Source organism: Felis catus, chromosome A3 (genome assembly GCF_018350175.1).
Source record: "Felis catus isolate Fca126 chromosome A3, F.catus_Fca126_mat1.0, whole genome shotgun sequence".
NCBI lineage: Eukaryota > Metazoa > Chordata > Mammalia > Carnivora > Felidae > Felis > Felis catus.
In genome coordinates, this window is record NC_058370.1 from 61,268,959 (window position 1) to 61,281,515 (window position 12,557).

At 37.8% G+C, this 12,557-nt stretch overlaps 1 protein-coding gene across 6 annotated transcripts in view; it reads left to right on the top strand.

Moving 5' to 3' along the window:
• The window catches only part of MGAT4A (alpha-1,3-mannosyl-glycoprotein 4-beta-N-acetylglucosaminyltransferase A), a 123,454-nt gene that overhangs the window by 42,836 nt on the left and 68,061 nt on the right, over positions 1 to 12,557 (top strand). For 5 of the 6 annotated variants that reach the window (XM_045054101.1, XM_023251617.2, XM_045054102.1 and 2 more), the window contains exons 3-4: positions 937 to 1,104; positions 3,504 to 3,644. In XM_045054101.1, the coding sequence (XP_044910036.1) occupies positions 937 to 1,104; positions 3,504 to 3,644 (309 nt within the window). The remainder of the gene's footprint in view (positions 1 to 936; positions 1,105 to 3,503; positions 3,645 to 12,557) is intronic. The other variant, XM_023251620.2, reaches the window with a different exon arrangement.

The window sequence follows — 12,557 nt, forward strand, 5'->3', positions numbered from 1 at the left end:
TTCAGTCCTTAGGCATTGTCTCACTGTGCACTTTGTCTCTGAGCTGTCTGATACTGTTGTTTCAATGCCTGCATTTATCCTCGTGAAATCCACTTTTATTTCCCAAACCAGGTTTTCCTGACCTGTGAGTCTCTCAAATTAAAATGGGTGATTGTTAACTGGAGTCATTTTACACCTGCCTAATAAGAAGTTTTAGAAATAAGGAATTAAAAAAAATTTTTTTTTGTAATGTTTGTTTATTTTTGAGAGAGAGAGAGAGAGAGCATGAGTGGGGGAGGGGCAGAGAGAAAGGGAGACACAGAATCCAAAGCAGGCACCAGGCTGTGAGCTGTCAGCACAGAGCTGAACGCAGAACTCGAACCCACTGACCAGGAGATCATGACCTGTGCCAAAGTTGGACACTTAACCAACTGAGCCACCCAGGCGCCCCTAGGAATCAGGAATTTGACCAAAGTCTGGCCTAGGGAAATCTTTGCAGAATTGGAAGTACAGAGGAAAAAGCCTATAGAAATTAATGATAATGCTATAAAAGAGGTAATATTCATTTTATTAATTATATTATCATCAGTTTCAATACTTCATCTCTCTATCTTAATACAAATAAGGTCTTTATATTTGTTTGAACCTTTTGAGAAATGATGTTAGTAGTATGCCTGAAATGTTAATTCTAAAAACTTTGTCCTTTTTCTCCCTGTCTTTACATTTCTGAAAGACTAAGTAGAAAGTGTTTGCATTCTTACAGATATTAAGAGCATTAGGGTTAGTTGTAGCTTTGCTATGTATAAGTGGTTGGGGCTCTTTTTTCAGTTCTGTCTCAATACATAAATGAACATCTTTCTGAAAAATGTGACTTTAAAATTTCTAATCTTACAGTTATGTTTTATGTTTCTTCTTTTTTTAAAGAAATATATTAAAAACCTTTGGTTTTGCTTCTAGAAAAACTGATTGCTTATCAACGAGAGTTTCTTGCCTTGAAAGAACGTCTTCGTATAGCTGAACATAGAATCTCGCAGCGCTCTTCTGAATTAAATGCCATTGTACAGCAGTTCAAGCGTGTAGGAGCAGAAACAAATGGAAGTAAGGATGCATTAAATAAGTTTTCAGGTACAAATGATATTTTTAGTTTCATAAAAGTTATGTTTTCAAAGGGTTATGTGAAATAATTTATTTGAAAGTTGTATAAAGTAGCTTATCAACCAGCATATGTTACTCTTTTCAGAGAGAAACATCGCACAAAACTTTGTATAATGGTAAATTATAAAACAATTTTTATTAATTGCTAAGTTTGATTTTAAGAGAGTAATAATTTAGATTTCAGTTGTGTAAATTTCACCAACTAGAGCAAAAACCCAGATCTCTTCAAAAATATATTCCAAATGAAATTAAAATTTAACTTTGTGTTTTTACACACATAAATGTGTTTTTACACATAAATCTTTCAAGATTAATATACCTTTTCATTTAGCATCATCTTTTACCATTTATTCTTCTTGTCTTTAGATTCACTACCTAACCTTATTTAAAAAAAAACAAAACACTTTTTTTCATGTTTATTTTTGAGAGAAAGAGAGACAGAGTGTGATCAGGGGAGGGGCAGAGAGAGAGGGAGACACAGAATCCAAAGCAGGCTCCTGGCTCTGAGCTGTCAGCACAGAGTTCACGCAGGGCTTGAACTCTTGAGCCGTGAGATCATGACCTGAGCCAAAGTTGGATGCTTAACCAACCCAGGCACTCCACTACATTACCTTACCTTTGAATTTTCATGCTCTGTCTTCCCCTCCTGATCGTGAAATTTGTGTTGTGGCAAAATAACACTTAAAAGTATGGGATGGAATAGATAATAAAAAATCACCCATAAGCCTGCTGTCGAATGATTTCTCTTAACATTTTTTCATTTCCTTCTAGTCTTTTTTCCATGCAAGTTTATCTTCAAAATTGTAATTGTTATAGCCTGATTTTTACTTTTGAAATTATGCTATTAGCATTTATTGTGTCATTTAATATTTTTCAAAAATACCATTTTTAATCGCCTTTTGTCAGTTAACCATATACCATAATATATTAAACAATTTTACTATTAGGCAAATAAGATTTTTCTGTGTTATTTTCTCTCCCTAGTTTATAACTCTGTGATGGATGTCTTTATGTATAACTTGGTCACATTTCTGGTAGCCCTTAAGTTACTTTTATTAGATTATGACTTCCTTAAAAACAAGGATCTATGTTTTAATGTCTGTTGATTTCCAAACACATGACACAGTGGCTGGGACAAAGTAGATGATTGCTAAATATTTATTGAGAGCATGAAAGTAAAATTCCTAAAAGGGAAATGATTGAGTGAGTAATAAGACAGAAATGTTTTAGGGTTTTTGATGCTGTCTTGAATAGCTGTAACATATATCAGATTATCACCAAAATTTAATAGCATTATTTGATCTGCCAACTTGGTAGATTGAAATTGGTGCCTTGTAATTTATAATTGTTTCTTTACTTATAAGATTAAACATTAATTTCACTAAACATATCACAGTCATTTGCAGTTTTTGGTGAATTTTTGGTTCTTATATTTTTAATGGAGTCTTCATATTGTTTCACATGAAATCTTTTTTGAAGCTTTAAGTCCTTATTGCTGACTTCCATATTTAAAATGTTAAATTACTGTTGGGATTTTAAAATGTTGCCTACCAGATCAGAGTTTTTATTTCATGTTATATTAAAAGATTCATTAATTCCTCCAAGAAAAACTGGAAAATTATTTGAAAGTTAGGATCTGTCTTAAATTGTGCTGTTTAAATTATTGTACTTGAATTTCTTTGAAAAAAAAAAATCTTCCATTTGAAAATTTGGTAAAATAGAATAGCATAAGGAAAGAGAAAATTATGGGTGGTGAATGTGCTTACTACGTTTTCATAAATGGGTAGCATGCTTAAAAAATTATTTATTTATTTATTTATTTATTTATTTATTTATTTATTTATTTATTTATTTATGAGACACAGAGAGACAGAGCATGAGCAGGGGAGGGACAGAGAGAGGGGGAGACACAGAATCTGAAGTGGGCTCCAGGCTCTGTGCTGTCAGCACAGAGTCCGACATGGGGCTCGAACTCACGGAGTGTGAGATCATGACCTGAGCTGAAGTTGGACACTCAACTGACTGAGCCACCCAGGCACCCCAACGGGTAGCATGTTTATTAGTGTGTGTTCTGCAGGGCCTAAATTCTGAACCATTACAATAGCAAGTGATGAAAGCCTTCTACCTTCTCCTGGTACTTTGGCTGACCTTTTTAGCTTCCTTCAAGTGCTGTCAGCATCAGACTCTGAGACTCTGGCTGAAGAAGTGTCTTTTTCATTTTAAAGGGAGATCTTGTTTACCAAAGTATGAAATCAGGAAAGAAAATTCTTTAGTTCTAGTTCTCATAAATTTTTACTGCTGTATTTGCGAAATCAGCAATTTCTGTAAGTAAGGTGACCCTGTGCATTAATTTTGCTTTTTTGTTTTAGATAATACCCTAAAGCTATTAAAGGAGTTAACAAGCAAAAAATCTCTTCAAGTGCCAAGCATTTATTATCATTTGCCTCATTTATTGCAAAATGAAAGAAGCCTTCAGCCTGCTCTGCAGATTGGTAATGGAAGAACAGGAGGTATGTTTATTTTGTTCCTTACTGTGGTTTGTACTGCTGGTTTTAATTGGATCTTGGGATATAACATTGACCATTAGAAACCTGGCAGGTCAAAAAAGAAAAATTCCTTCTCTATGTGTAGTAACTTAGGCCTCTTTTACGTTGAAAGGAGTTGGACATTTTTCTCCATAGATCAGACTGTAGAACTGGAAAGGGTCACGAGAAATCTGGTTTAAGCCCCATCTCCAGGCAGAAAAATGTTTAACCTTTTTAATTTTTCAGTTTTCAAAATTTTAGATGTAGAGAGATGACTTTGTTTCTTTTATCATCTTTCAACATTAATAGCTCTTCAGTCTTTTCAAGAGAGGTTTTCTTATGTTTGCCCCTGCTTTTTCTTAGCTAGAAGGCATATATAAACTTTTGTTTAACCTTTCACACAGTAATAGAAATACTTTGGTTTGCCTTTTTTTTTTTTTTTTTTGAGAGAGATTGAGGGTACCAGTGAGTGAGGGGCAGAGAGAGAGGGAGAATACCATGAGGGGCAGAAGACAGAGAGAAAGGGAGGGAGGGAGGGAGAGAGAGAGAAGCAGAGCTCACCTGAAGCAGGGCTCAAGTTTACCTGATGCAGGGCTGGAACTCACCAACCATGATGTCGTGATCTACGCCAAAGTCGAATGATTAACCAACTGAGCCACCCAGGCGCCCCTGCTTTTTTTCTAATATATGAAAAGGTAGTTATTGCATATTTTATTCCTTTTGTTAGAACCACCAGAGCTTCTTGAATTTTCCTTGTGGGCCCTCTTTACCATTTTTTTATGATTTTTATTCTTTTATTTTGATCTTGTTTATCTTTTCTTTGGAGATTTTAAAATGTAGAGACCAAAATATCATTTTGCTCCCCTAATAAGTCTTTGACAAATGAAAAAACCATTATCTAATAGATACACAAAGATATCTTTGTGATAATGTTTTTGAAAAGTTGATTTAATCTGCTTTTGATTCAATAGGATTCTTAGGTATTTTACTTTTGTGTGTTGCATTTATCATATTATTAGCATAAGCTTTTATATTTGTCTTTTTTTCTGCTATCTTTCTACTTTATGAATCATTTAAAATCTTCCTAAGGAAGTGATAATTCTTAAAATATTAGGTTAAAACTAAATCATTTTTCCATTTCTTTATTGATTCACTAAATATTTATCCAGCAGGTACTGGATGTGCAAAGACTAACAAGATGTGTAGTGTACTCTAAATTATTTTCCTTAGAACATTGATCATTAATTATTTCTGAAGTTGATATTTTGTCTCTCCCTTGAACAATCACTATTTGGGTCAGATGTCTCAGCCATTCAGTACATTTGTTGGTTTAGAGGATACCTTCATTAATAAGAATATCAAATGAAAAGAAAGTGCGAGTATTTTTAAAGTCATTTAAGACTTTAGAACCTCTAATAGGTTCAAGGAGGGGCTCCTGGGTGGCTCAGTTGGTTAAACGCCTGACTTCGGCTCAGGTCATGATCTTGAGACTACTCGTGAGTTCAAGCCCCTCATTGGGCTCTGTGCTGACAGCTCACAGCCTGGAGCCGGCTTCGCATTCTGTGTCTCCCTCTCTCCCTGCTCCTCCCCTGCCCTCTCTCGCTCTCTCTCTCTCTCTCTGTCTCTCAAAAATAAACAAACAGGGTGGAGGGGCAGCCTGCCCAGCAAGGCAGAGCCCCTGAGTTTGGCTTACAAAATCGGAGGGGTCAGACTGTGTGATTTCTGACAGCCAGCGGGACTTAACATCTGGAATGTTAAAAGTCAGCAGCTCTGCTTGGAGAGCAGGAGGGCGGGAGGACACCGGGAGGGAGAGGTGTTGAGCCCTGGAAGACAGAGCTCAGCTCGGTGGGGAACAAAGGTGCTAGCCAGTGCCATCTCCCTCTCCCATCCCCCAGCCAAAATCCCAAAGGGAACAAGTTCCTGTCACTGAACTTGCTTGCACCGCACAAACACCCAATGCTGTGCTTCTGTGGATCCATCCCTCCGACAGTTCTGCCTCCCTCCTGGTGCTGCAGGGCCCCTCCCACAGGGGACCACCGATGGCAAAGTGAGCCAAGCCTGCCCCTCCCGCCCCTGTGCACCTGCGGATCCACCCTGGCTAATAGGCCAGATCCCATCAAAGCAGCACCACAAGCCTGGCAGTGTGCAGGTAGCCCAGACAGGGGCCACACCACATCAAAGTGAGTCCTACCCCTGGGAGAGGGGAAGATAAGGTACACACCAGTCTGACTGTGGCCCCAGTGGTGGGCTGGGGGCAGATATTAGGTCTGACTGCAGCCCCGCCCACCAACACAAGTTACTCCAGACAGCACAGGGGAAGTGTCCTGCAGTTCCACGCACTCCAGGGACTATCCAAAATGACGAAACAGAAGAATTCTCCTCAAAAGAAACTCCAGGAAGTAGCGACAGCTAACGAATTGATCAAAAACGATTTAAGCAATATAACGGACCATGAATTTAGAATAATAGTCATAAAATTAATCGCTGGGCTTGAAAAACGTATAGAAGACAGCAGAGAATCTATTACTACAGAGATCAAGGGACTAAGAAACAGTCATGAGGAGCTAAAAAAATGCTCTAAATGAGGTGCAAAATACAATGGAGGCGACCGCAGCTCGGATTGAAGAGGCAGAGGAGAGAATAGGTGAATTAGAAGATAAAATTATGGAAAAAGAGGAAGCTGAGAAAAAGATAAAAAATCCAGGAGTATGAGGGGAGAATTAGAGAACTAAGTGATGCAATCAAGTACAACAATACCCGTATAATAAGGATTCCAGAAGAGGAAGAGAGAGAGAAAGGGGCTGAAGGTGTACTTGAACAAATCATAGTTGAGAACTTCCCTGATCTGGGGAAGGAAACAGGCAATGAAATCCAAGAGGCACAGAGAACTCCTTTCAGACGTAACTTGAATTGATCTTCCACGTGACATATCATAGTGAAACTGGCAAAATACAAGGATAAACAGAAAATTCTGAAAGCAGCTAGGGATAAACACGCTCTAACATATAAAGGGAGACTGATAAGACTAGTGACGATCTATCTTCTGAAACTTGGCAGGCCAGAAAGGAATGGCAGGAAATCTTCAATGTGATGAACAGAAAAAATATGCAGCCAAGAATCCTTTATCCAGCAAGTCTGTCATTCAGAATAGAAGGAGAGAGGAAGGTCTTCCCAAACAAACAAAAGCTGAAGGAATTCATCACCACTAAACCAGCCCTACAAGAGATCCTACGGGGGATTCTGTGAGTGAAATGTTGCGAGGACCACAAAGTACCAGAGACATCACTGCAAGCATGAAACCTACAGACATCACAATGACTCTAAACCCATATCTTTCAATAATAACACTGAATGTAAATGGACTAAATGTTCCAACCAAAAGACATAGGGTATCAGAATGGATAAAAAAACAAGACCCATCTATTTGCTGTCTACAAGAGTCTCATTTTAGACCTGAGGACACCTTCAGATTGAAAGTCAGGGGAGGGAGAACTGTCTATCATGCTACTGGAAGTCAAAAGAAAGCTGGAGTAGCCATACTTATATCAGACAAACTAGACTTTAAATTAAAGGCTGTAACAAGAGATGAAGAAGGGCATTATATAATAATTACAGGGTCTATCTATCAGGAAGAGCTAACAATTGTAAATGTCTATGCACCAAATACAGGAGCCTCCAAATATATAAAACAATCACAAACATAAGCAACCTTATTGATAAGAATGTGGTGATTGCAGGGGACTTTAATACTCCACTTAAACAATAGATAGATCATCTAGACACAGGATCAATAAAGAAACAAGGGCCCTGAATGATACATTGGACCAGATGGACTTGACAGATATATTTAGAACTCTGCATACCAAAGCAATAGAATATACTTTCTTCTCGAGTGCACATGGAACATTCTCCAAGATAGATCACATACTGGGTCACAAAAATAAATAAATATTAAAAAAAAAAAAGAACCTCTGATAAGTTCTCCTGCAGTAGCTCGTTGTTATTTTGTGAATATAACATTCTCTCTTATCCTTTTTGAAGATGGTTCCATCCCATTTGTTTATGACTTTATCATAACATATATAAATATAATGAAATCTTGGTCAAGCAGCTCCACTAGTTAACATTCTTACTAAGCTAGCACTATTTTTGAGAGGAAGAAAACACAGGAAACTTGAAAATAAAAACAAGACAACCCTCAGATTTACGTTAAAAATCTTCCTAAATCCTTAAGCATTGGTTCTTAACATTTTTAGAGTCACAGAACCCTTTGGATATTGTAGGAAAGCTATAAACCTTCTACTTAGAAAAATGCACATAAGAAAAGTAATCTTGTATGTAATTTCTGGGATTTTGTAGAACTCCCAAAACTTTTTTAGGGACTTTATATTAAGAACTTCTGTTTTTTTAGATCAAAGAAAAACTGCTTCTTGCTACAAATTCTGTTCTTCAGTGGTCAGGCTGATTAATGAACAGCACTCAGACCAGCTAAGTCTTCCTAAGTGCTCCAGGGAGAAGAGTGCTCCAGGAAAGCTACTGACTGTCTAAAGAGGGGCTGGAATTCCTAGTGAAGAACAAAAAAACTGCCAGCCCACCCTACCCAAACCACATCTAGATCCTCCCACAAAATTTGCAGAGGAGGCTGCAATAAGTAGATACAGTGTGTGCAGATAGGTAAAAGGGCATATTGTACAACTAGCATTACAAAATATTTAAGGAAACCCACATCGTGAATGACTTAATACGCAAAGGAAATTGAATTTGCAGAACAAGCACAATATAATTTAGAAATTAAACATAATATATTTTAGAAGGATGAGAAGCTAGTTCATAACTGACTGTTGTAAAAGTATCAATTGGAAATCTCTGTGTTCTGATTTCATTGATTATATGTAAAATTTACATATAAATGGACTGATAAGCAGAGTAGATACAGCTGAAGATCAGATTAGCAGTCTGAAAGTTGAATAATTATAGTTCTGGAATGCTGCATAAAGGGCACAAAGAATTGGGGTATACAAAAGTTCTAATAATCCATCTACTAGAAATTTCAGAAGTAGAGAACAAAGGGACTGAAGAGAGGAAATAAGCAAATATGTAATAGAAGAAAATTTCTTTGAGTTGAAGAAACTCCCTGCTCTTCAGCTTTAGGGCCCATTTAGTGCCAAGCAAGATGGTTGAGAAAAGACCCTCCATAGGTTATCTACCAAAATGGCATTACTGATGGGTAGAGGACAGCAGGTTAAAAAATCCATGAGTACTTGCTATGTGCCAGGTACTTTGCCAGGTACTTAGGTACACAAAATTAGATGGAGTTCCTAGTGTTGTGGAGCTTCAATCTAAATAAGGGAGAATGCATGAGTCAAATAATCAATTATGTAAATAATTATACAGTTACAACTTTAACTGGTGATATAAAGGATACCTTGATAATGTATAAAAGGGGGATTTGCCTCAATTAAGGATTTCAGGGGAGTCTTAAAAATGCATTTGACCTGAAATCATTGAAATATGTCATTCAGTGGTGAAGGTGGGTTTCTTAGTTGCTTAATTCTGCTGTAAAAATTTCCACAAACCCAGTGACTTAAAACAACGTAAGTTTATTATCTTATAGTTTTGGTGGCCAGAAGTCCTAAAATCGGTGTGTTGACTAGGGTGTGTTCCTTCTGTTGCTTTAAGGGACATTCCACCTCCTTTCCTTTTCCAGCTTCTAGAGGCTGACTACCTACCTTCATTAGTGCCCCTTGCTTTATCTGCAGATCTCTCTGTGACCCTGACCTTTTACTTACATTGTCACATCTCCTTCTCTCACAGACTCTCCTACCTTCCTCTCATAAGGACTCTTGTGAATTCATTAGGTTCACCTGGGTAATCCAGAATAATCTTCCAATCTCAAAATCCTTAATCACATCCACAAAGTCCCTTTTGGCATGTTAGGTAATATATTCACAAATTCTAGGGATTAGGACATGGACATGGTGGGGGGCATTATTATGGCTGCCACATGGGAGAATAAAGTATTCCAGAAAAGGAGAAGAGCATCACAAAAGCCCTGTGATGGAAAGGAGCATGTGTGGAATGTTCTAGAAAATGAAAGGAGGTCTCTATAAATGAAGTGTAGAGTGAGGAGGAAATATGGAATAAGATGAGACTAGAGATGCATTGGAGCCAGACAGTGCAGGAACCTGCAGACCTTTTATTGGATTTGGACTTTTATCCTACCCAAGAGCAGAAAGAACCCCCCTGCGCCTCAGTGGCTCAGTTGGTTAAGCATCCAACTCTTGATTTTGGTTCAGGTCATGATCTCATCATTAGTGAATTTGAGTCCCACAGCGGGCTCTGTGCTGACAGTGTGGATGGAGCCTGCTTGGGATTCTCTTTCCTTCTTTCTCTGTTCCTTTCCTGTTTGTGTTCTCATTCTCTCTCTCAAAATAAATAAACTTAAAAAAGTTAAGAAGCCCCTGAAGGGTCTTAAGCAAGACTTACTTAGGATAACTTTATAAGATTTAAATTTTGCAGGAGCACCTAGGTGGCCAGTCATTTGAGTGTCGGTCTCTTAATTTTGGCTCAGGTCATGATACCGGGGTTGTGGGATTGAGCCCCTTGCCAGGCTTCACACTGAGTGTGGAGCCTGCTTGGGATCTTCCCCCCCCCCCAAGCTTCTCTCTCCCTCCCCCCTCCCCCACTCACATGTATGTGTGTGTGCACACATGTCTCTCTCAAATTAAAAAAAAAAAAGATTTAAATTTTTAAGAGACCACATTTGCTGCAGTGGGAAGAGTGACTGAATTTGTGGGAAGGAGAGTAGATTTGAAAGGCCCCAGTAAGAGGCTACTGTACTGATCCCCTTGAAAAAGGATAGGCGTGGACTAGGTAATAGTGATAATAGTGGAGATGGAAACAAGAAGATGGATGTAGGAGTTGTTTGAAATGTATGGGGACATATAATGGGAGCACATAATGATGGACAGAGGTAAAGGATGTGGTGAAGGATGAAGTCTTAGGTTTCTAGATCATGTAACTGGGTGGATGGTGGCCGCTCTTCACTGAGATAGGGGACAATAGAAAATATTTTGCAGCATTGGTTTTTGAGATCATAACTTGAATCTGGATATGTTAAGGCAGGAGGTGATTGTGGAGGGTAGTCAGTTGGATATTTAGATCAGGGACTCGAGATCTGAGTTAGATTTAATTTTATGGCTCATCATTTGCGAATAACTGATTGAAGATACAGGGATGGATAGGGCCTAAGACTGAGCCTTGAAGGTTTTTCAGTTAATTTTTAGGAAAGAGGAAGATAAGGCCAAGGAAGATGAAGAAGGTACAACTAGGCAGTAGAGATAAAGTATATTGTCACGGAATATAGGGAAAGGAATGAGAAATAAATGACTAAGATGAAAACCTAAGGACACATGATAGGCTAAAAATACTTGACTAACAACCAATATTTTAAAAAGAGAATAATTTAGTTCTAATAGAAGGTAGAGTAGTGATTGAAGATGGAGGATCCAAAATTAAGATTGTTCCTAAATTTTTCTTGATTTTAAAGATTTTTTTTAAGTGTATTTATTTATTTTGGGGGTGGGACAGGAGCAGGGAGAGAGGATGAGAGAGAATCCCAAGCAGGCTCCACACTGTCAGTTCATAGCTCAATGTGGGGCTCGATCTCATGAACGTGAGATCATGACCCGAGCTGAAATCGGATTCTTAACCAACTGAGCCACCCAGGCACCCCAGAATTTTTCTTAATTTTAAAGGAAGTACTAGAATTTGAAAACTTATCAGGAAGGTTGAAGAAAACCAAAATAACAACAGTTGATAGCTCTGTCCTATTTTACAACTGTATTTTAGATTGTCTAGTACATAATAGATGTATCACAGATGCTGCACAATTGAATCGGAAATATTGGACAGTTAATAAGTGGAACAAAGCACTGAGTTCAACCTTTTGGCTCTATTTCTGTTGGGTTCCTTGGTCCACCTTGCTTCTCCCTAAAAGGATGATATAGCCATTTTGTTCAGATTGCTGATATATTTATTCTGAACTCTCCTGCCTTAGAATACATACATTTTCTAGATTATAAACCATAAAAGTATGTTGTGGACTAGAAGAACAAGTGGACCAGAAAGGGCAATCTTACCTTGGTCCAGAAGGCATGAAAAAAAATTTTTGTGGTAATTTTGTGAATTACCACAAACCTGAATACCTTTAATTCTGTAGGTTTAGCTGGAATTAGTATTTTAATTTTTTTTTAACTAAAAGTTTTTCAAGTTTACTTATTTTAAGAGAGAGAGGGAGAGAATCCTAAGCAGGCTCCATGCTGTCAGCGTGGAGACCAATACGGGGCTCGAACTCACTAACTGTAAGATCATGACCTGAGCCAAAATCAAGAGTCAGACGCTTAAGTGACTAAACCACCCAGGTGCCCCTAGTATTTTCATTTTTATTGCTTTTGGATATCTTGAGTGCCTTGGTTTTAAACTAAAGAATTTACATTTCGGATCTCAGACAGTATATTTGGGGAGAAATGGTTTCTTCTCTACACATGCCTTTTAAACTTAAAACAGAAACAAAAAACTCAAGACCATGATAGGGATAGAGTTTGCATTATTATTTTATATCATTTTTGTTTGCATGCTCTGGGTCAGTATGTATTTTATTTTTCCATAAACAAAGTCTTTGAACTCTGTATGAACTAACATTTCTTTGGAATGCTTCACAGGACAGTTGTTACATTTTTAGCCTGTATTCTAAACACTTAAAATATTTTAAATTTAAATTCTGAGGTAAAGTTGACCTTAGAACCATGTGAAGTTAGAGGCACTGACCACCCCCTCATACCACACAGTCAAAAATGCATGTAGAACTTTGACTCCCCCAAAACTTAACTGCTAATG